This window comes from Cebus imitator, unplaced genomic scaffold (genome assembly GCF_001604975.1).
Source record: "Cebus imitator isolate Cc_AM_T3 unplaced genomic scaffold, Cebus_imitator-1.0 Scaffold389, whole genome shotgun sequence".
In the NCBI taxonomy this organism is placed as follows: Eukaryota; Metazoa; Chordata; class Mammalia; order Primates; family Cebidae; genus Cebus; species Cebus imitator.
The window spans coordinates 1914801-1938938 of NW_016107704.1; the positions used below are offsets into that span (position 1 = coordinate 1914801).

General features: G+C 40.4%; 1 protein-coding gene across 1 annotated transcript; it reads left to right on the top strand.

Moving 5' to 3' along the window:
- Positions 1-1590: 1590 nt before the first annotated feature.
- LOC108289057 (uncharacterized protein C6orf118-like) lies at positions 1591-22032 on the top strand (the record flags this gene model as incomplete). The annotated part of the gene is made up of 8 exons (XM_037731266.1): positions 1591-1860; positions 2120-2206; positions 3416-3538; positions 4683-4742; positions 6074-6198; positions 10235-10293; positions 13061-13242; positions 21910-22032. Coding segments are annotated over 8 exons (1029 nt in total), but the record flags the coding sequence as incomplete, so codon positions are not given.
- Between the last annotated feature and the right edge of the window lie 2106 nt (positions 22033-24138).

The following is a 24138-nucleotide window of genomic DNA, read 5'->3' on the forward strand; positions in this document are numbered from 1 at the left end:
GGTCTCGATCTCTTGACCTTGTGATCCACCCACCTCGGTCTCCCAAAGTGCTGGGATTATAGGTGTGAGCCCCTGCGCCTGGCCCTCAAGGCGATTCTCTGGCATCCCTCTGCTGAGGGCACTGGCTCTAGTATTCGGCCGCCTCGGTTGACTCGGGGAAGGATGGTTTGCTTCGTGCTGGGTGGAGCAAAGCTTTCTGAGGAGGGTGTGGATGGGCCAGCTGTCCGTTGGCCATCACAGTACAGTGTCCCAGAAAGAAACTCTCCTTGGGTTGGAAACAGCAAATGAAGGGGCAATTCTGGGCTGCTCTTGTTCTATCTGAAGTAAGTGTTCAGTAACAAAGGATGACACAGCAACAATGTAGTTGCCTCCTTCCATCTTCCATGGAGTTGGTACAAGATGCCTTTTAGAGCTTGGAGTGTTCATGCCTTGGATGAATTACAATGATTGTTGTCTTGGAGAATTTGTTCTATTAATCATTTCATAAGTGGCTTCGCTGAAGAACTAAGTCGATCATCATGGGTGATTCTCCAGCATCCCTCTGCTGAGAGTACTGTCTGCACTATAGACCCGCAGCAAAAATGGGTTGAATTTATGGAGTATCTCTTCTGGGCCATGGTCTCCTTTGCCAAAAGTGATTCCATCTGAGTGTCAGTCAACCATTTTGTATGAGTGGATGATTCTGATGTTGCAGAGGAAGCAGCTGTGGTTCAATATGCCCTCGGGGTTGGCTCTGTGGGGAGGGTGCAGGAAGGGGTGAGTGGCCCAATGGTCATGGAGGGGTTTAGTCAGGGACTCCTGAGACTTTTCAGCATTAAGGGAGAATACCCCCGCAAACCCTTTTTGTGTTCCTGGCATGTGAAGTACATTAAAGAAGACATCTTTAAGCATCATCATTAAGAATTATAATTAAGATTTTGCATTTTTCTTTCAGAGCTTTTGCTAATATTGTAAGAAATACTCCCCCAAATTAAGATATTCTGTCTTTCTCTTATTGGCTTTGAGGGCCCTGAGCTTTCTGATTGGTTTGCACATCCTGGGGGCCTGTCCGCCTCTCATCTGCAGCAGCACATCACACCTGGCATGGATGTCTTTGACTTTTTTTTTTAGATAGAGTCTTAGTCCGTCACCCAAGCTGGAGGACAGTGGCCCGATCTCAGCTCATTGCAACCTCCGCCTCCTGGGTTCAATTGATTCTCCTGCCTCAGCCTCCTGATGAGCTGGGATTACAGGCATGCACCACCATGCCCAGCTTATTTTGTGTTTTTAGTAGAGATGGGGTTTCGCCATGTTGGCCACGCTGATCTTGAACTCCTGCCCTCAGATGATCCACCACCTTGGCTTCCCAAAGTGCTAGGATTACAGGCATGAGCCACCACAGCTGTCTTTGACTTTTAAGGGCTGGGCCATGCACTCTGTTCATCAGTTTCTCTGTAGACCCTCTATTTGGGCAGGGGCTAGGCCTCTCAGCCAGTGCACCTGCTGACTTACTGTGAACTAAGAGCATCCCTAAAAGCCTCCTTTTGTTTTCTGGACAGTTTACTTGAAGTGGAAGCACTGCGAGACGCCAGGCGTGAAGACCCTGTGTAATCTGAAGAAACTTCTGAACCGGCTTCAGAAAGACCATCGGGAGGACGTCTACCTGTACATCTCTGGACACCTGAACCCCAACAAGCTCTACCGGCCTCCCGACACAGTCTTACAGCACTGGCCCAATGCCAACCGGCCCAGGAAGCAGCGTGTCTCTGGGGTGGGAGAGCCGCCTGCAGGACGGGTGGCGAGGATGAAGGAGGCCCTGGCCCGCTTCACCATACACACGGCGCTGGTCCCCAGCGATGCCCAGGACACGCCATTGTTCAGGTACCTGAACCCCCAGGCCTCTCTTTCCCACACTTCAGAGGAGGATCTCCTTCCAATGGAGGCTCTTGGAGAAGGGAAGGAGGAGATGCACAGAGGCCCACCTGGATGGCGCAGGAGGGAACTCCGGCTGCCCGACATGAAGGTGCTGCAATACCAGGAGGCCGGGCTCAGAGGTGCCAGGGACCAGCACTGCTATGTCAGCTCCTACCTGGCTGGGGTCACCAAGGCTGACAGCTACAGGATGTTCCTCCATTTCCAGAAGGAAGTGCTTGCCAAGCAAGATCTCCTGGAAAATGACTTCACTGGGAGCAAGGTGGCCAAGGGCCATGAGAGAAAGCTGCAGCAGGTGAGTAGGGCAGCCCTGTGGTGCTCTCAGTTCAGTGCTCTCGATGCAGTGCTCTTGGTGCAGTGTTCTTGGTGTAGTGCTCTTGGTGCAGTGCTCTCAGTTCAGTTCTCTTGGTGCAGTGTTCTCTGTGCAGTGCTGTCAGTGCAGTGTTCTCTGTGCAGTGCTCTCTGTGCGATGTTCTCTGTGCAGTGTTCTCAGTGCTGTGTTCTTGGTGCAGTGCTCTCTGTGCAGTGTTCTCAGTGCATTGCTCTCTGCGCAGTGTTCTTGGTGCAGCGTTCTCAGTGCAGTGTTCTTGGTGCAGTGTTCTCTGTGCAGTGTTCTTGGCGCATTGCTCTCTGTGCAGTGCTGTTGGTGCAGTGCTCTCTGTTCAGTGCTCTCTGTGCAGTGTTCTCGGTGCAGTGCTCTCCGTACAGTATTCTCAGAGCAATGCTCTTGGTGCAGCGACAGGCTCATCCTCTGAGGCTTCCTTGCCACGTCCAGGTAAAGTGCAGCACTGCCCCAGATGCCTGAAGCATTAGCACCTTCAATGGGGACAGATTGGGTAAAATGGAGGAGGAAGCCATCTGGGAACTGGTAAGCTGGGGGAGGCCCATCGCAGACACATTGGAGGCCATGTGGCTGCAACAGTAAATCGGATGTTCATAGGTCAGCCGAGGAGTCTGAGAGAGGGCTTGCCTGCCTGACCATGGAAGAGCAGTGAGGAGAGACAGAGAGCTGATGGGCACTGTCATGCCCTGAAGTATGCCCAGGCAGCATGTGTCTACAGAAGGTGCTGGTGTGAGGGGAAGATCTAGGATGGGCTGCTGACTCAAAGGAGAACAGCTGATGGGAGACTGACTACCTCCAAATAGGGAGGATGCACAAGGGAAAAGGAAATAGCAGGTCCCCCAGGAAGCAGGCAGACCTCAGGGTTGGAAGAGAGAAAGGGCCTTGGGGGACTGGGGAGGCAGAGATTGAACCCTTGAGGACAGGGAGCAAGAGAGTGAATAAAGAAGAAGAGTTAAAGAAAAACCCAAATGTTGGGTGACAGGGAAGCAAAGAAGCTCAGCAGCTGGTGGGAGGGATCAGAACTCCTGGGTATGCCCCCCTGTGTCATCCTGCCCAGTCACCAGGGTGATGGCTGCTCTGTCTTCCCTGACGCCTGAGAAACTCGGTTCTGGAAGAAAAATGAAGCTGTCCTAAAATGGGCTGACTCTGTTTTTCCTCCAGGAGCTCCAGAAAATTTGCACATGCAGCCCTCAGCAGTTCAACAGACTATACGTCTTTGGAAAAGTCTTTGAAGATATTTGTAAGAGTTCTTTGGTATTTGGTGATCTCTTGAAAGAAGTTAAGGTGAGAAACACATATCTTCAGTGTAACAATTGAGAAGCTTGCATGAGGTTCCGTGTACATGAATGATCTCAAGCCTCACAGAAATTCTGCTAGCTATCACGGGCCCCCTTCTACAGATGGGGACCGTCATTCACAGAGACTCGAGGTCATCTGCCTGCAGGCACGTAAATTGTACAGGGGCCATGTGAAATTGACACAGTTAGCTCACTTCTTAAGCCCATATTTTCCCACTAAAGCTTCCTGATTATACACAACCTTTTATAAATTATACATAAGTGACAAACTTTTTATTTTAAATTATTATAATTCAAATAAATTAATAATTAGTTATTTTAACATTACATGTGTAATTTTATATAAATCCTTATGGAATTACAGGTTTGTTGCAATTTCATTATGAAAGTGACCTTTGGGTGCAGTGGCTCATGCCTGTAATCCCAGCACTTTGAGAGGTTGAGGCAGGTGGATCACTTGAGGTCTGCTGTTCAAGATCAGCCTGGCCAACATGGTGAAACCCCATCTCTACTAAAAATGCAAAAATTAGCCAGGCATGGTGGTGCGTGCCTGTAATCCCAGCTACTCAGAGGCTGAGGCAGGAGAATCCCTTGAACCCAGGAGATAGAGGCTGCAAATAAAAAAAGAAAGTGACCTTCATATAGAATCTGAGTTGAGATCATCTTGCTTAAAGATTACGCTATTCTTTAATTTTACTAATGACAAGGAATGCCTAACAACAGAGACCTGGTGGCCTGTTCTCCAATGATGCCTCATCACCCGGAGGCTCATCCTGGCAGGCCGGTAGGACCGGATTCCACAGACCTTCTGCATGGTGGGAGATCAATTGTTGTATGTGTGTCAAGGTATTTTATGACATTCTGAAGTGATCAATACTTTATATTTTGTTGTATAATATTTTATGATATTCTGAGGTAATTAATACTTAATGCTCAAATATGCTTCAAAGATGGTGTGATTTTATAAATGAGAACAGGTATACCGTTTAATGCATTGTAGGAACATTTTATATTTTTTTGAAATGATGTAAATAAACATTCTTAACTTCTGTATTATTTATACACACGAAACGCTTGCACTGTGGCCTCCCCACGCATGGCCAGTGGACTTTTTGTTTGTTTCTGTACAGGATGAATACGAACTCTACATGGCGACGCTCCTGGAGTCCCAGCCCCCAGCACAGTACGAGGTGACAATCAATTGTGAAGAGTCTGAATGGAGCCTCCTTATTCATGGCTTCATATTTCACGAGCAGTGGAAATCTTCCTGAATCCCACAAGCCCCATGTGTGCCCCATAATTTAGAATAGCTGATTTTTTTTTATTATAAGTGAGCTTATACTGCCTTTAGAACATTATTGATAAAGAATTTCACTTTGGATTGACATAGCATTCTTTATACTCCCAAACAAGCGACATAACTATATATGTATAAATTGGGAATATAAAAGGTTCTCTGCCAGTAAGTACCAAAAACCATTGTCCAGTCCTCACCCTGGTGAAAACACTGAGAATGCATTGTAATGGCTAGTGTGCTAGAAGCCGGCTCAAAACCCCATGATCTCTTCTTTTAATGGGTAACAGCATTCCAGGTGTTCTCTCAAGGGCTGGGTTAAACATGTGATTGGTCGAATAAGAAAATGCACTGCAGGGATAACTTTATCACTTATAAAACCTAAGAAAATTGAACACTGTAGCAAAGATAACTTTGGCATTTTGAATTCAATAAACTTTAAAGATTAATTTTACTTCATAAATTAGGAAAGACAGTTGCTTCTTTTGTATATGAAAAAGCAAATCACAGCATTACGAGGAGATGAGTTCTGGTTCGCTCCTTCATCTAAAATCAGACATGAGCACCATTTTCTTTGTGCTGAGCCTTTCCATAACACAGACGCAGCCTTTGTCTTTACAAGAATGTGAGCGAAGTTTCCAGTGGGGAATCTACCTTGCTCCTTAGGTTGTGAGGTTGAGTGAGAAAGTGACATACGTCCCTGTCTTGGTCAAACGTGAGCATGAAGAGATTCCCAGGCCAGCAGGGCCCTGGATGCCTCTTTCTGTGTCTGTGATCCTAGCAGCCCATCCTCTGACGAGGCCGAGATCTCTGTGACTTCCCATTTGAGCACAGCACTGCTTTACATCTGCGGATGGCAATCACATTCACTTGGCTTCTTATTCCTGTAGAAGAAATGATTGCAGTGCCACTGACAATGTGCCTCCAGGACTTCACCCAGAGTGTCCCCCCCACACAGGCCAAAGGGGAGTTCACTACCATCTTTCCATTTCTTAGAAAAATTAACTCTTAACATACGGATAAACGTATTTTACTGGGAACGTCACCAATAGGCCATCCCTCCCCCAACGGCCATCCCTCCCTTCAATCCTCCCGGTTTACCTATTTTAACTAGAATGTATACGTTAACCCAGGGCACCCTGAAAACGCATTAATGACAAATAAAAAAGGGAGTCCTCCCCTCCTCCCCATGTGCTTGTCTCACCTCACGTGCCTGGTCCTGCCTAGGCTCTTCTGGCTCAACTCAAGGGGCTGGAGCAGAGGCCAGTGAAGACGGCAGACGTGGATCTCGCCAGGGAAGAGCTGAGGATGCTCGTGAAAGCCATAAAAGCAGCCCTGGAGCGTAATGACAGGTGAGGCATGAGTGGTGGATCTGATCTACGTTTAGATTATTCTGTAATAAAATCTTAAAGCGTTGTGACAAGCCTATCGTTACATTGTTTCCTGGTCTGGCTACTTGCACAGGCATGTGACTAGGGTATTCTGCCAAGTATGGTGTTTCTGTGGGGAGAGTTTGGGGAAGTTTCTGAAGGAATTTCCTGTCTTTTTTTGGTGGTCCCCTGAAGACTTACCAACAGGGGAGAGAGCTACATATCTAAAACACCTTTCAATGGTCTTACTGGTTTTTTAACTTACAAAGCTCTTCTAATATAACCTCCCTGCATTTTTTTCCAGGATCAAATCACAATTGGATAGGGCATACTGTTTGTATGATTTTTAAAATGAGATTAAAGGAAAACTGCAACATCTAAAATATCTTCAATACAGCAAAACAAGAAACAAAACCAAAAACAAAATTTGCCTTCGGTGTAACTGGAAGACAGAGAGCTTTGTATTTTGCTCCGGTTTGGCCTTTTTTTTTTTTTTTTTTTTTTTTTTGTGATGGAGCCTTGATCTGTCACCCAGGCTGGAGTGCAGGGGGGTGATCTAAGTTCATTGCAACCTCCATCTCCCAGGTTCAAATGAATCCCCTGCCTCAGCCTCCCGAATATCTGGGATTATAGGTGTGTGCCACCACGGCCAGCTAATTTTTGTATTTTTAGTGCAGATGGGGTTTCAACATGTTGGTCAGGCTGCTCTTGAACTTCTGACCTCAAGTGATCCACTCATCTCAGCCTCATAAAGTGCTGGGATTACAGGAATGAACTACCGCACCTGCCCTCCAATTTGGTCTTGAGGTCTCTCTCACAAGGGTGGCTATGAACTCTAGCCCTGACCTGAAAGGGCTTCGGAAGGCTGGTGGAGGATGCCCTTCATGGGATGTGTTTTCATCTGGCCCTCAGGCTTAATGCCTAAGCGTCTGACCTGTGACCAGATGTCTCTCTCACAAGAAACCCGACTACACTGGCAGAAGCCCTTGTGGCCATTGTCTGGTGTGTTGTCTAGTTTATTCCTACAAAGACAGCCAGTCTCTGGGAAAGCCCTAGCTGGAAAAGGTGAGGTTCAAGTGTGCCTGTCAGGTGAGGGACAGAGGAGGCCACCGAAAAAAGCACATGAAATGGCAGATTTGTCACTTACAGATCCCAGAGAAAAGAGGGTAGCATACCTCGCAGGGGTGGTAGGAAGGAGGAACCACCTGAAACACACTGTCTCCACCGCCAGGTAGGGGAGCAAGAGAGAGTGAGAACCAATGGACCAAGGCCTTGTTTGGGTCCAGAGCATGACCCAAGCAGCTTTTCCATGGGGAGTTCTGATCAGTGGATTTAGGGCAAGAAGGCACAAGTGCTGTGGGGTCGCGCTGTGGCTAGAAGTGGTTGCTGGGTCACTGTAACATATGCTCATGGCCCATGCAGGGTGTGGAGTGGGGGGTCAGTGGGTTGAGGAAAGTAGGTTGTATTTGGCTGGCTCATAGTGGGTGGTCACTGGGAGGTGGTTGTTTATGGCAGATATCTGGGCTGACCATTTTGAGGCACTGGGGGGAGGAGAAGGACTAGAAACTGTGTCAAGCAAGGGTGACTGAGCCCTGCTTCTGGAGTGAGAAAATTAAACTTCTATTCAAAGTGAATGCCAACGCAAAAAATAAAAAAGGAATTCATTGCAAATGCATCCAAAGTTTATAAATGACTGAAAATAGAAAAGAAAACATTTAGTGGCAGTGAACCAGTTTCCACATCCCTGCTGCAAAGCTTTGTTTGTGAGAGCACTGAGGTTTTGGGAAAAGTTCGTGAAAGAGAACAGTGGAGCTAGAAGGAAGCCTAAAATTGTTCTAAAACCACTTCCAGAGAGAGAATCCGTGTAAGCGAGGAAGCCACACAGCTGTGCTGTGGGGCTGGTGGCAGCACTGACTATGACAGCTGGGGTGGGGCGGGGCGGGGTTACTTGGAACAGTGTGGAAGTGAGAAAACAACTTTGAAATAGTAATGACACAGGTGAGAAAGGGGTTAAAGGAAAGGTAGCGGCATCCTTTAGAAATGTCCAACGAAGGCAAAAGAGAGCAAGAAAGGAAAATGAGAATCCTGTAAAAAGAAAAAAATCAAGGTCCACACAGCCCTTCCACATACTGCCCTTCTCTCTTCTAAACAAGAAAGCAATCCAGGACTATCAAAACAAATCAAAAAAACACCAAAAAACAACAAATCAATAATAAAATAGCATAATTTGCTACACTGATGGAAAAGTATCCGTTTGAGTTAGCAATCTCACATGCTACTCCCAATCACTAGTCCAGCCTGCAAAAATGCAGAGATGTAAATAATCTTTGCCTATACGAACTACTCAGAATAGAACAGAAAATGAGAATCCAAATGATTTACCTGATGAAAGTCCCTGCTGTACCAAGGAATAATAATAATAAAGTTGAAGAAGAAAGCTGTAGCACAGCACTCCAAGCTAAATTAGATGTTCCCAAAAGAGCATTTCAGGATGCGAAAACAATCTTCAGTCATAAATTTAAAAACTAAGCAGAGAAATCAGCAACAATAAAGAAGCAATAAAACAAGATAACAACTGAGGAAAAATATTTGAAAAAGTAAAAATTATATCATATGTCAAAACTAAATTCTGAAATGCCCAAGGAAGAATAGTTTTGAATGAAAAGATAATAAGGAGCATTGAGAAAAAGTGGGGAAATATTTAAAATACTGTAAATAAGATAAAGAAATAAAAAGAGTAAGAGAAAGTAGATGAAATAGAAGATAAGCAAATAGTGTCCAGTTCACATTTAATTAAAGTCCCCAAAGAAGAAAAACAAAGCAATAGAACACAAACATAAGTAATATTTAAAACTACTACAATGTGTAAAAACTTTCTGGAATATTTATACATATTGAAAAGTCTTTTATCATTATTGTTAATCCATCGAATTCCCAGTTTATTAATTTTTTTTTCTTTGAGACAGGGTCTTGCTCTGTTGCCCAGGCTGGAGTGTACTGGCATGATCATGGCTCACTGCAGCTTCAACCTCTCAGGCTCAAGGGATCCTTCCACTTCAGTCTCCCAAGTAGCTGAGACCACAGGCACCACATTTGACTAATTTTTGTATTTTTTTAGAGATGGGGTTTCACCAGGTTGCCCAAGCTGGTCTCCATCTCCTGGGCTCAAGGGATCCACCTGCCTTGGCTCTTCAAAGTGCTGGGATTACAGGCATGAGTCACCATGCCTGGCTCCAGTTCCTTAAAATTGAGGATCATAATACCACCATGTTTCTGTCTTAATCTTCAATGAAATGAACTAATATGTGTAAAAATCTTAAATGGTTAGGCCCTTTGTAGATATTTGGCATTAACTTATTTGCATGTTGGTGTCTTAGATCAAATCACAGTGTTGTCCTCAATATATGTAATACCTATTAGACTCCTTTTTGTCTTCTCCTTAAATCTATAAAACATAAGATAGTTGATTTAGGTTATTCTGAACCAAGCAAAGGAAACAAAGAAGTTTTTTCCCTTTTTTAAAAAGTTTCTTGTATTTTATTTTTAATTCAAACATTGTGAAATTTGTAAATTGTATCTGTTGCATAGAATGATAATACACAGCAAAGATGCAGTGTATTCTAGCATCGGGGAGGTCTTTCCACAGCCCTTGACATGTTGTTTGTCTTTAAGCGTAAAAAGCTGGGTTTGCTTTTTGTTTGTTTGTGTTTTGCCTTCTTCCTTCTTAGCAATTCCATGAACAAAAAATACAAATAAACTCTCTAGGAAATCATTTACTTTAAATTAACTAACTCTTTAATGGCTTATGCAATCTTTGTAAGAAGGTGTTATCTTGTTTGTTTAACTTGGCTGATTTAGGCTGTCATTTAATAAATATCTTCAGAGTACCTGCTGTGTTAGAACATAGGCAGATTTATTTTAATTTCTCAACTATAAAAGACTTGAGGTGTAACATAGACAAAAGAAAAAAGATTAAAGGGGATCTAATATTTCCCTATTTTTTATCATCACATTGTAGACTCAGGAGTGAACTGGCGATAGAGCGGGCGTTGCTGCAATCTGCAAAGAAACGATCAGGCGAGTGTCTATGTGATGTCCTGCCGATGGGTGCTTTGCTGTGACCTTCATTATTTCAGCTGCTGCAGCCTTGGCTGCCTGTCTATCAACTGAGCCATTCTGGAGCTCCTTCTGAGTTTTGTGGCGAGAATTCAACGTGTTCACCCACATCACCCAAGAGCACCGGGCCTGGCATGTGGTGGTCACTGCCTGTTTGTTATTCATCTTTTTATTATTCATTGTGAGGAAGAATAGGCATTTCGTGGGGAATTAATTAGGTTTTATGAATATTTATGCATGAAATAGATATTAAAATTACTTTAAATGTATACAATTGGAATGCAATTAAAAGATAAAAGTAAGCTTAAGTATCTTGCTCATTAACCTTGACTATTTTCCAACTGTGAAGTGAAATGCCATTTTCCCTCTGAGTTTGTTAAACACTCACTCCTGCTCTACTTTTAGATATTTTTTCTCAGTGTGTTGTAGGAATGCTCACAGGCTCAGCCTGTTTTAAGTTCTTAGTAGAGCGTGGCCTCAAAGGACCTTGTGCGAATGCTTTTACTGCCTTTTCCCGTTTCCGCCTGTTTCCTCTTTTCTACCTCCGAGCAGCACGGATGGTGTTAACCCTGCTGGATGTTCTTGCACGGGTTTCTTGCGGCCTGATTTGCATCCTCTTGCCACGCCCACTCTCTGTCCCAGGCTGACTCAGCTTCTCCTTCCATCCTCCCCTTCTCAGGGCTCAAAGGTCTCCTGTTTTCTCCCTTCATCCACCATGTCGTTCGTTCTTTGTAGGGTTCCTCTCACAGGCAGGCTGTGGAATAGGACCCACGCTTGGAGTTTTCTGTTTTCTTGCTTTCTCTTAAAACAGGCCCACGATTTAAAAATAAAATCAAAAACCAAAAAAAGCAGACACTTAAAAGCTTTACTGCTGGCCACTAATAAGAAAAATGGTAATGGTGAATAAAAATAAGATGCAGTGACTAACTTTCTAGAGCTCTAGTAACCTTTCTTCATGTTTGATCCTAGCCCACTATTCCCATCACTCTGACTGCAATGGAACAAACCTGGTGACCCTGGCTCTTCCCGCTTTATCTTTTCCCAAAGCCTTCTGTCTCAGAAGCCTGCTCTCTAATCATACACGTTTGCTGTGGAATGTCCCCATTTTCATACCTATTTCTTGAGGGCTTTTAGAAAAGGGGTGAGTGTGGAGGTCACTCGCCTGGCTGGACACCGCTTTTGGCCTCTTTGACCTCAGCTGACGGTTTTAGGCTGAAACCTTCAGTTTAGATTAAGGTGGGGACCAAACACTCTGTTGTAGTTTCTCTCAGTTTGTGTAGAGCTTAACTATGACCATTTCTATCCCCTTAGCTAGCTCATCATGTGTCTACTTAACTAATCCCCCCAAATTTCCAAATTTAATATCAAAGATTTTCCTTCTTCCAAATTTGGCAAAGTTGAATGACAGCATGACTTCCATCTTGTTTCCTATCTACAAGTAAGGGTTATTAATATTTCTGACTGCTTTATTCCCATTGAAAAGTAGTAATTGTTTATTCTCAAAAAAATTAAGTCTCACCACTCCATTCAGTATATAACTCTGCTGATTGATGACAAATTGGCCTTAGTGGTGGATCACTTGACAACTCCATTTCCTTTTTATCCTCTTTAAATGTTGATTTTTTTGGAGTCCAGCATCTCTTTGGAAGAATTGGCATTTTTAAAAATTCCAAATCTATTTTTTCTACTAAAAACCCTTCATCTATTTTTTTTTTCTTGTGTGTTTCATAGGTATCTCAACATGTCAGAGATTAAACTCATCATCTCCTTCTCTAACTTGGCATCTCCCTGGCTATTTCAGTGGATGGTATCACCAAATACATGGAGATGCGGGTCATAAAACATGTGCTAGGCAACTTTCATTGTCCTACCCCTCAACCTCTCCCTACACAGCTTGGAATAAGTGGCCAAGTTGGGATTGAAACAATTTCTTTCTTACCTCCATGCTCCATTGAACTCATTGTTTTCTTTCTAGCTACAACTGAGCTAAAACCTATGGCTTATTTTTGACATTGCCTTCTTCTCTACATTGCCAGATCTAGTTAATTACTAAGGTCTATTTTTTCTTTTTTATTTCCTAAATCGTTTTTGGATTTCTTCACTTCTCTTCATGCTGGGAGTGCTATCCTGATACGGTTTGGCTCTGTGTCCCCACCCAAATCTCATCTTAATTGTAGCTCCCGTAATTCTCATGTGTTGTGGGAGGGACCCAGTAGGAGATAATTGAATCATGAGGGCGGTTTCCCCCGTACTGTTCTGGTGGTACTGAATAAATCTCACAAGATCTGATGGTCTTATCAGGGGTTTCCACCATTGCCACTTCTCTGTCAAAGTCATCCTTGAGCCTTCCTCACAGTGTGTCCGATGTCCTTGCTTTGTCATACCATTGCATCTTCTACTGTGCCACCATATTGTCACTTTCTTGTGGTTTCTTGTTGGTTTACACTGTTAATCACACACCCTGAAAAAGGCTAATGCATCATTGAACCTTTCTACCTAGTTCAGTGCATGTGTTCAACAAATACATATTGATTAGCTGAATGAATTAAAGGAGGAATACCCTCATTCTTGGGTCAGATTATTTTTATTGACACGCTTCAAGTTTGAATTATATGATACTTTATGGTTATATATACCATAGTATAGATAATATTGTTAATACTACATAAATGATATTAATAACTGAGATATTAATGATGGTAATTCTTTGTTTTAAAAATATTTCCAGAATCATCTAAGAAACATATAATTGATGAGAACCAACTTACTCTTATTGAGAAGGTTGAAAAGAAGAGATGTGAAATACTCAATAAGTGGGATGAGATACAAGCTCTGGAAAAAGAAATTAAAACAACTTTGGTTCATACTGGAGTTTCAGGTATCACTGAAAATAGGATTAAAAGCATAGAGGTATGCAACTTATTTATTTAAATATTTACATTGTTCTTTTGCTTGAAGATCTTGATAAACACATTAAGTAATGTGTTTGGTAATAGGGTAAAAAATTCATAACATTTGGCTCAAGTGTACTTTTTATTTAAAAATGTTTGTAGCAAATAATTACAATAATTAAGAGATCTATCTAAAACAAGAAAAAAGGAACGTGATAAAAATTCTATAGATTTCTGTTAATAGCCAAAACCTATTTTTCTTGGGTAACATGGACATATAGAGTGGAATAATAGACATTGAAGACTCCAGAATGTGGGACTGTGGAAGGAGGGATGAGGGATGAAATGCTACCTACTGGGTATACTGTACATTATTTGGGTGGTGGTGCACTAAAGCCCACCATTGCACATATATCCATGTAATACAACTGCACTCGTACCCCTAAATCCATAAAAGCTAAAAAATTAAAGACATAATTTAAAATTGTGTAGACTCTAACTCAATGTAACCTCTATTTATAGAGTATATAAGAAATGCATGATTTTATTCCTTGTGGTTCTATAATTAACTGTATTCCAGCACTACTTTTATTCTTTTTAGCAGAATTATACTGCATATAGAAAGGCATTGATGGTCCACATTTTTTTTTATTAAAAATTCTTTCTCTTTTAAAATAATATGTTCAGATTTTCTTTTTTGGAGGGGGGCATGCTGTGTGCCAATAAAACTTTATTTACAGAAACAGGTGGCCGACTGGATTAGTTTGTTGACCCCTGTTTCAGAAGAAAATTATTTAAAGATAGAGGAAACTCTATGGTTTACTGTTACAGGAATGAAATATTACTGGATGAAATAATTTTACTCACTCTAGCCTTATTTTAAAAAGGTAAGGTTTTACTTTTTTTACTTTTTTGATTTTGTATTTTTGTCTAAGTTTCAGGGTACAGGTACAGGATGTGCAGGTTTGTTATACAGGTAAATGTGTGCCATGGTAATTTGCTGCACCTATCAACCCATCACCTAGTATTAAGTCCAGCATGCATTAGCTATTTTTCCTGTTGCTTTCCTTCCCTTTGCCTCCCTGACAGGCCCCAGTGTGTGTTGTTCCCCTCCCTGTGTCCATGTGTTCTCATTGTCCAGCTCCCACTTATAAGTGAGAACATGTGATGTTTGCTTTTCTGTTCCTGCATCAGTTAGCTGAGGATCATGGCTTCCAGTTCCATCCATGACCCCGAAAAGGACATGCTCTCATTCCTTTTTATGGCTGCATAGTATTCCATGGTGTATATGTACCACATTTTTTAAGTCCAGTTTATCACTGATGGGCATTTGGGTTCATTCCATATCTTTGTTATTGGGAATAGTGCTGCAATGAATATATATGTATACATGTATATTTATAATAGAATGATTTATATTCCTTTCAGTATATGTCCAGCAATGGGGCTGCTGGGTCAAATGGTATTTTGAGTTCTAAATCTTTGAGGAATTGCCACACTTTTCCACAATGGTTGAACTAACTTACATTCCCACCAACAGTGTAAAAGCATTCCTATTTCTCTACAACTTTGCCAGCATCTGTTGTTTCTTGACTTTTCAATAATTGCCATTCTGACTGGTGTGAAATGGTATGTCATTGTGGTTTTGATTTGCATTTCTCTGATGATCTGTGATGCTGAGCTTTTTTTCATATGGTTTTTGGGCACATGTCTTCTTTTGAGAAGTGTCTGTTCATGCCCTTTGCCCATTTTTTAATGGGGCTATTTGTGTTTTTTTGTAAATTTGTTTAAGTCCTTTATAGATTCTGAATATTAGACATTAGTCAGATAGATAGATTGCAAAAATTTTCTCCCATTCTGTGGGTTGTCTGTTAGCTGTGATGATAGTCTCTTTTGCCATGCAGAAGCTGTTTAGTTTAATTAGATCCCATTGCTTTTGTTGCAATTGCTTTTGATGTTTTCACTATGAAATCTTTGCCATGCTTGTATCCTGAATGTTATTGCCTAGATTTTCTTCTAGGGTCTTATAGTTTTGTGTTTTACATTTAGGTATTTAACCTATCTTGAGTTAATTTTTGTATAAGGTGTAAGGGAGGGGTCCAGTTTCAATTTTCTGCATATGGATAGCTAGTTCTCCCAGCACCATTTATTAAACAGGGAATCCTTTCCCCATTACTTGTTTTTGTCAGGTTTGCCAAATATCAGGTGGTTGTAGGTGTACAGTCTTATTTCTGAGTTCTCTATTCTGTTCCATTTGTCTTTGTGTCTGTTTTTGTACCAGTACCATGCTGTTTAGGTTACTGTAGGCTTGTATTGTTTTGGTTACTATAGTTTGAAGTCAGGCAGCATGATGCCTCCAGCTTTCTTCTTTTTGATTAGGATTGTGTTGACTATAAGGGATCATTTTTTCCCATATAAAATTTAAAATACTTTTTTTTTTCTAATTATGTGAAGAATGTTAATGGTAGTTTATTGGGAATAGCATTGAACATATAAACTACTTTGGGAAACATTGCCATTTTCATGATATTGATTCTTTCTATGCATGTGCATGGAACGTTTTTCCATTTGTTTATGTCCTCTCTGATTTCCTTGAGTAGTGGTTTGTAGTCCCCCCTGAAGAAGTCCTTCACTTCTCTTGTTGGCTGTATTCCTAGGTATTTTGTTCTCTTTGTGGCAATTGTGAATGGGAGTTCATTGATGATTTGGCTCCCTGTTGTGTGTCATTGGTGTACAGGACTGCCTGGAATTTTTGCACATTGATTTTGTATCCTGAGACTTTGCTGAAGTTGCTTATCAGCTTAAGAAGCTTTGGGGCTGAGATGATGGGGTTTTCTAGATATAGGATCATGTAATCTGCAAACAGACGATTTGACTTTCTCTCTTCCTATTTCAATACCCTTTCTTTCTTTCTCTTGCCTGATTGCCTTGACCAGAACATCCAATGGTATGTTAAATAGGAGTGGTGAGAGAGGGTATCCTTGTCTTGTGCATGCTGGTTTTGGTATGAGGATGATGCGGGCTTCATTAAATGAGTTAAGGAGTCCCTCCTTTTTGTTTGGAATGGTTTTAGAAGAAATGGTGCCAGCTCCTCTTTGTACCTCTGGTAAAATTCAGCTGTAAATCCATTTGGTCCTGGGATTTTTTTTTTAATTGGTAGACTATTTATTACTGCTTTAATTTCAGAACTCATTATTGGTCTATTCAGGGATTCAAATTCTTCCTGGTTCAGTCTTGGGAGGGTGCGTGTGTCCAGAAATTTATCCATTTGTTCTAGATTTTCTAGTTTATTTGCATAGAGGTGTTTTAGCATTCTCTAATGGTTGTTTGTATTTCTGTAGGGTCAGTGGTGATATTCCATTTATCATTTTTTATTTTGTCTATTTGATTCTTTTCTCTTTTCTTCTTCATTAATCTAGCTAGCAGTCTATTTATTTTATTAATTTTTTCAAAAAACCAGCTCCTGGATTCATTGATTTTTTTGAGGGGTTTTTTGTGTCTCTATTTCCTTCCCTTCTGCCCTGATCTTCGTTATTTCTTGTCTTCTGCTTGGTTTGGGGTTTGTTTGAATTTGGTTTTTTAGTTGTGATGTTATGATGTTGATTTGAGATCTTTCTGACTTTCCGATATGGGCATTTAGTGCTATACATTCCACTCTTAACACTGCTTTAGCTGCATCCCAGAGATATTTGTCTCTTTGATGTCTCTTTGTTCTTATTAGTTTCAAATAATTTCTTGATTTTTGCCTTAATTTTATTATTTACTGAAGAGTCATTCAGGAACAGGTTGTTCAATTTCCATGTAGTTGTGTGGCTTTGAGTGAGTTTCTTAATCTTGAGTTCTAATTTGATTGCATGTGGTCTAGGAGACTATTTGTTATGATTTCAGTTCTGTTACATTTACTGAGGAGTGTTTTACTTTCAATTATGTGATTAATTTTAGAGTAAGTGCCATGTGACATTGAGTAGAATGCATATTCTGTTGTTTGAGGATGGAGAGTTCTGTAGATATCTATCAGGTCCACTTGATCCAGAGCTGATTTCAAGTCCTGAATATCTTTGTTAATTTTCTGTCTCAATGATCTGTTTTATACTGACAGTAGGGTGTTAAAGTCTCCCACTATTATTAGAGACTTTGTAGGTCTCTAAGAACTTGTTTTATAAATCTGGGTGCTCCTATATTGAGTGCAAGTATCTTTAGGATAGTTAGCTCTTCTTGTTGAATTTAACCATTGACCATTATGTAATGCCCTTCTTTTTATTTTTTGATCTTTGTTGGTTTAAAATCTGTTTTTCAGAAAGTAAGATTGCAACCCCTGATTTTTTCTGCTTTCCTTTTGCTTGGTAAATTATTCTCCACCCCTTTATTTTGAGTCTATGTGTGTCTTTGTACATAAGATGGGTCTCTTGCATACAGCACACTGATGAGTCTTGACTTTTCATCCAGCTTGCCATTCTGTATCTTTTGATTGGGGTGTTTAGCCCATTTACATTTAAGGTTAATATTATTATGTGCTAATTTAATCCTGTCATCATGATGCTAGCTGGTTATTTTGCAGACTTGCTAATGTAGTTGCTTCAGAGTGTTATTGGTCTGTGTACTTTAGTGTGTTTTTGTAGTAGCTGGTAATGGATTTCTTTTCCATATTTAATGCTTCCTTCAGGAGCTCTTGTAAGGCAGGCCTGGTGGTGACAAATTCCCTCATCATTTTCTTTTCTAAAAAGGATTTTATTTCTCCTCTGCTTATGAAGCTTAGTTTGGTTGGATATGAAAATCTGGGTTGCAGATTCCTTTCCTTAAGAATGTTAAGTGTTGACCCCCCCAATCTCTCTGGCTTGTAAGGTTTCCACTGAGAGGTATGCTGTTAGTCTGATGGGTTTCCCTTTGTAGGTTACCTAGCTTTTCTCTCTGGCTGCCCTTAACATTTTTTTCCTTCATTTTGACCTTTGGGAATCTGATGATTATGTGTATTGGGATCTTCTCATGGAGTATTTTACTGGGGTTCTCTGGATTTCCTGTATCTGAACGTTGGTCTGCCTTGCTAGGTTGGGGAATTCTCCTGGATTAAATACTGAAGTGTGTTTTCAAACTTGCTTCCATTCTCCTTGTCTCTTTCAAGTATGCCACTTAGCAGTAGATTCAGCATTTTTTTAAAAAAGTTATTTATTTAACTTTTGGTGCATACTATATCTGGCATTTCTCCCCATGTTATCCCTCCCCACCCCCTGCTATCTCTCGCCTACCCCCAACAACTGCCCCAGTGTGTGATGCTCCTTTCTGTGAGTTCACATGTTCTCATTGTTCAACACCCACCTGTGAGTGAGAACATGTGGTGTTTGGCTTTCTGTCTGAGAATGATGGTTTCCACATTCATCCAAGTCCCTACAAAGGACATGAACTCATCATTTTTTATGACTGCGTCATATTCCATGGTGTATATGTACCATATTTTCTTTGTCCAGTCTATCAATGATGGGCATTTGGGTTGGTTCCAGGTCTTTGCTGTTGTACACAGGGTTGCAGTGAACATATGTGTGCATGTGTCTTTATAGTAGAACGATTTATAGTTCTTTAGGTATATACCCAGTAAAGGGATTGCTGGGTCAAATGGAATTTCTATTTCTAGGTCCTTGAGAAATTGCCACACTGTCTTCCACAGTGGTTGAACTAATTAGATTCAGTATTTTTAGATAATCACATAATTCTCAGAAGTTTTGTTTATTCCTTTCATTCTTTTTTCTCTGAGATTATTTCCTCCACTGGGTCTATTTGGCTATTGATACTGGTGGTTGCATTATGAAGATCTTGAGTTGTGTTTCTCAACTTCATCAGGTCATTTATGTTCCTGTCTAAACTGGTTATTCTGGCTAACAGCTCCTGTAATGTTTTATCACCGTTCTTTGTTTCTTTGCATTGGATTAGAACATACCCCTTTAGCTCAGTGAATTTTGTTATTACCCACCTTCTAAAGTCTACATCTGCCAGTTCATCCGTCTCAGCCTCAGCCCAGGTCTTCACCCTTGTTGAGAGGTGTTGAGATCATTTTGAGGAGAAGAGGAACTCAGGCTTTTTGAGTTTTAAGCATTTTTGCATTGATTCTTTCTCATCTTCATGCACTTATCTATCTTTGATTTTTGAGGCTGATGACCTTTGGATGGGGTTTTGTTGAGGTCTTATTTGTTGATGTTGTTGTTGCTGTTGCTTTCTGTTTGTTTGCTTTTTTAGCAGACCTCTCTTCCATAGGGCTGCTGCAGTTTGCTGAGGGTCCACTTCAGACCCTATTCACCTGGGTCCCTCCAGCACCTGGAGGTGTAACCAATGGAGTCTGCAAAACAGCAAAGATTGCTACCTGCTCCTTCCTCTGGGAGCTTTGTCCCATAGGGGTACCAGCCTAATTACAACAGGAATGCATTTGTATAAGGTGTCTAGCGATCCCTGTTGGGAAGTATCAGCCAGTTAGGAGGCATGTGATTAGGCATCTGCTTAAGAGACCACTCTGTCTGGCCCTTAGTGGAGGAAGTGCACTGTGCTGGGGGGAATCCCCCTTGTCCAGACAGGTCTCTTCAGAGCCAGCAGACAGGAAAGACTAAGTCTGCTGAACCAGAGACCACAGCAACCCCTCGCCCCAGGGACTCCATCCCAGGGAGATCAGAGTTCTGTTCATAAACCCCTGGCTGGAGTGGCTGAAATTTCCATAGGGAGGCACCACTTGGTGAGGAGGAATAGATACAGCTCCCAACTAAAGAAGCAGTCTGGCCACAGTCTGCCAAAGCCACTGTGCTGTGCTGTGCTGTGCTGTGCGGAATTCCTCCCTGTCCCAACTGTCCAGTCTGTCTGACACCAGCCGGGGAAAACAGCAGACTGGAGATGGAGTGATGGCTACCCCCCTTCCCCGCAGGAACTTTGTTGTCTTAGGCAGCAGACAGCCACAGTGATAGTGGCTGCCCCTCCCTGTAGGGAACTTGGCAACCTGAGTGGTTCTGTTCGTGGAACCCAAGCCCCTGGTGGTGTGGACTCATGAGATCTGATCTGCAGGTTGCACATATCCGTGGACAAAGCATGGTTTCCTGGGCAGGATAGCACCATCACTCACCGCCTCCTTTGGCGGGGAGTGGAAGTTCCCCTTCCCCCTTGCAGCTCCCAGGTGGGCCATCTCTTCACCCTGCTTTTTTTTGCTCTCTGTGGGTCATGCCAAACACCTAGTCAGTCCCAATGAGAGAACCTGGATACCTCAGCTGTGTAGGAGTCACTTACCATTTTCATTCTTCTCAGTGGGAACTGCTGACAGCAGCTGCTTCTAGTCAGCCATCTTGGCCCATTCCTGAAGATTTTCTTCTGTGTTTTTTGTTTAGGATTTGTTCTCTTTTATTTCTTAAAAAAATAAATAAATGCCCTCAGAACAACCATCAATTTATAACTGTATTTTTAAACAGTAATAAGCTCTAACTTTAAATATTAAAGCATGATATAATGTCGAAATCATGTAAACTTTTCTTTCATAGTTAAAACCTCGCTGGATAAATCTAAGGAATAGAAAGCTCCCTATGAAGATTCCATATCACTAATTTATATTACTTTACTTCCTATTTATATTTGGCTCTTAATTTCAAATACTGGAAAATACAACAGAATTGCCATTGTTATTCTGTTATGTAATTGGTATGTGGTTCTAGATTTGAAATAGGCAATTTCCAACCAGGAAAAAAAAGAGAGAGAGAGAGAGGTCAATGTATTGAGGATTCACAATGCATCAGACACTTTTATGAACATTAAAAAAATATAATTTCATTTAATTTGCAGCAACCCTAACAGATAGATGGTAGTATTAAGTCTCTTTTTGAAGTATGGAAATAGGGTGCAAATATGTTAAGTAACTTGATTGAGGTCACAGTTAACAAGCAGTAGACTTAGTATTGAAACTCAGCCTTGGTTCTTAATAATACCCCATTAAGCCTAACTGTTACATTGCTAATCCTTTTCAACACATCTAATATCTGAAAGAGCAAGTCTTTATACCCTCTGCTCATCATTATTTTGTTCAGAATTATCTTGAATATTCTCATTAACACTATTGACTAATTTTTGAAGTTTTGATAATAATACTTTTGGTATTTTGATTGTGCTTACAATGAATTCATAAATGCATTTGGGAGGAAGTGACAGCTTTACCATATTAATACTCCTATCTGGGATTATTTTGTGCTTATTTAATTTATTTTTATATCTTGGTGCAAAATAATTATGTTTATTCTTAAGAGTTTCTGGAATGTATTACTATTATAACTAGTAATTAAAAAAATTCCCATTACAGTTTACACTCAGTTATTGCTGATATATGTGTGATTTATTGATATTTGTATTTTTATATTCTTCCGGCCACCTTAACAAGTTCTATCATTAGTTTCGAAAAGTAAAGAACTCTTCTGGAATTTCCTCTTCTAAAATTTTCTGATATTTTGAAACATTAATTCCACCTCTTCTGTTTTTTTATCCAGAGGACCAGGATGTTTCCTTCTCATTAACTGTCCTTCATTTTATGCTTTATTTCTTCATCTGTTTTTAAGTAGTGTGCTATTGAGTATTCTTGAAATTATAACATTATTCACATAATCTTGTTAAATAGAGAAAAATAGTTAACAAATATTTTTAACCAAGTATATTGCTTTTCAAACCACTTCTCCTCCAGCAAGAAGTTATAAAATTTGAAACAGAAAATACAATTTTAAAGAAGAAAATAAAAGTAAGTTTTTTTGTGAATCAATGTTTATCAATAAAAATATTTCCTCTAGTGCCTGCCTGTCCTATGTAATAAGCATGACCCAATGATGATAATTCTTTGTAGGTTATTGAAAGCAATATGAAGCAGACCATGGGAAGAATCAGTGAAGAGGGGCAGGAGTAAGTATTGACATCATGATAAAAGAACTAGAGTAGTATCACGCTGTTCTCAAGATCAGTTATTCAAAACTAAATTAGACTAGACAGGCCTTTGAAGGGTTCACACTCATGAATGCTTACATTAAATACACATGTTGCATCCTTTTTCCATGCTTTGGAATGGTCACTCTAAGATTTAGACCTCAATCTGTACCCTTTAATAACATAGAAATAAATTAATAAGTTGGAGGTAAAGGTGAATTCTCATGGCCAGGAATCAGGAAAGTAGGGAGGCATGGCTTTATTTTCTCCAATTATATGGCTTTTAGTGATGATACATTTTGAAAACCCCTATACATATATTACTCTGAAATTTTTAGTTTAAAAAGTAAGCGGCTGATTTATATCATTTGTTTATAACTAAACTTATAATATTGGTATAAACTTATTTATATTACAAGCTTATACTTCACACAGTTACTTTTCTCTGAGTTGGTACTATAGCTTGAATCTCAGAATTTGGTATTAAGAGCAATGAAAAACCATATGTTGATTTAAAGAGGGAAAGGCTTTTTTTTTTTTTTTTTTTTTTTAATCAGCAGGAAAAGGACTTTTAGGTGTAGGTGGCTTGGGCTCAATGACATCATTAAGGAACTAGGGCTCCTCACCTGTCTTCTCTGCTTTCCTTTGAGTATGGCTGCTGCCTCCTTAGAGTCTCAATACGGCTGTCTTCAGACATTAACCAGTCTGCATTCCATGGATTAAGAAAGGGAAAGGTGAAGGACAGAAGGCAAAGAGCTTCTCAATTTGAGGCTTTCCAGTTTATTCAGGAAGCTCGATTCTCTCCAGGTGCTCCACCACATCTCATTGGCCAGCACCATGGGTCAAGTCCACTCTCAGCTATAAGAGAGGCCAGAACATGGAGCACCCCACTCTCCAGCTTATGGGGCAGAAAAAGCCATGGGAGAAAGAGATTGGATAGAGTGCTGAGTGAGTCGTACAGGTTGATGGAGGTTTTGCGGTTTCTTGTATCATGTAGGATGTTCTTTAAAAGAGGGAATAGAGTTACAAATACAAAACTGGGGAAGCACCTCACATAGCCTTGGCAATGAGAGTGAATGGAACTAAAGTCTATCATTATGCTCATGGTACACATACCTTCGCTGCCATACCATATGCTACAGGAGAATACATCTATTTATTTAGAGGATCTGTTACATTCAAGGCCAAAACTTCATACAAATATGTTTTTAAAAAGTAAATGATTACGAACTCTCATCTTGTCTTTTTTTGGGTAAATGTGTCTAAAATAGATGTTTATTTTGAAATTTTCTTTCATGCTTAATGTATTTTTTTTCTAACCTATGGTATTCATTTCTTTTGTATTTTAAGGGGACTTTGGAAATTTATCAAGGAATTTGTAAAATTAGAAGAAATAGAAGATAACTCTCAAGCGACTGAATAAATGGCCAATGAAAATTCTTAACTCCCATGTATTTAGCATGGTTGTTTGCAGATGTATATACATTCATAAAGATACATTTCATCTACTTTAATCTCTAGTAAAATTAATGTTGTATATGTATCCTACTCAGAATACTGAAACAAACACATGTATACATATGATTAGTTTCTACTGTTGCATATATATTTATAGCAATACTAGTTCTTAACATGTTTTACTTTCATTTAATAATGTTCCACTGTGGAAAATATTTTTGATTATTTGCTAATAAAGAATTCAGCATGGCTTGAACACAGCTTAAATTTATTTGTCAACACAAGTTTATTGATATGCATTTAATAAAATTTGATAGTTATTTAATTAATTTTAATTTAATTTAATAGTCTTTACTAATTGGAAATAATACAGTGCCCCACAAACATTACACTAGCATTGCACTTGGTACTGCATATATCTCAGCTGATTGTGATCCTGATGACGACATTGTGACTTGGGAATTTTATTTATCCCCACTTTGCCTATGATCTAATCTAAACATTGCCCATATAGGGCGATTTTTTTTTTTTTTTTTTT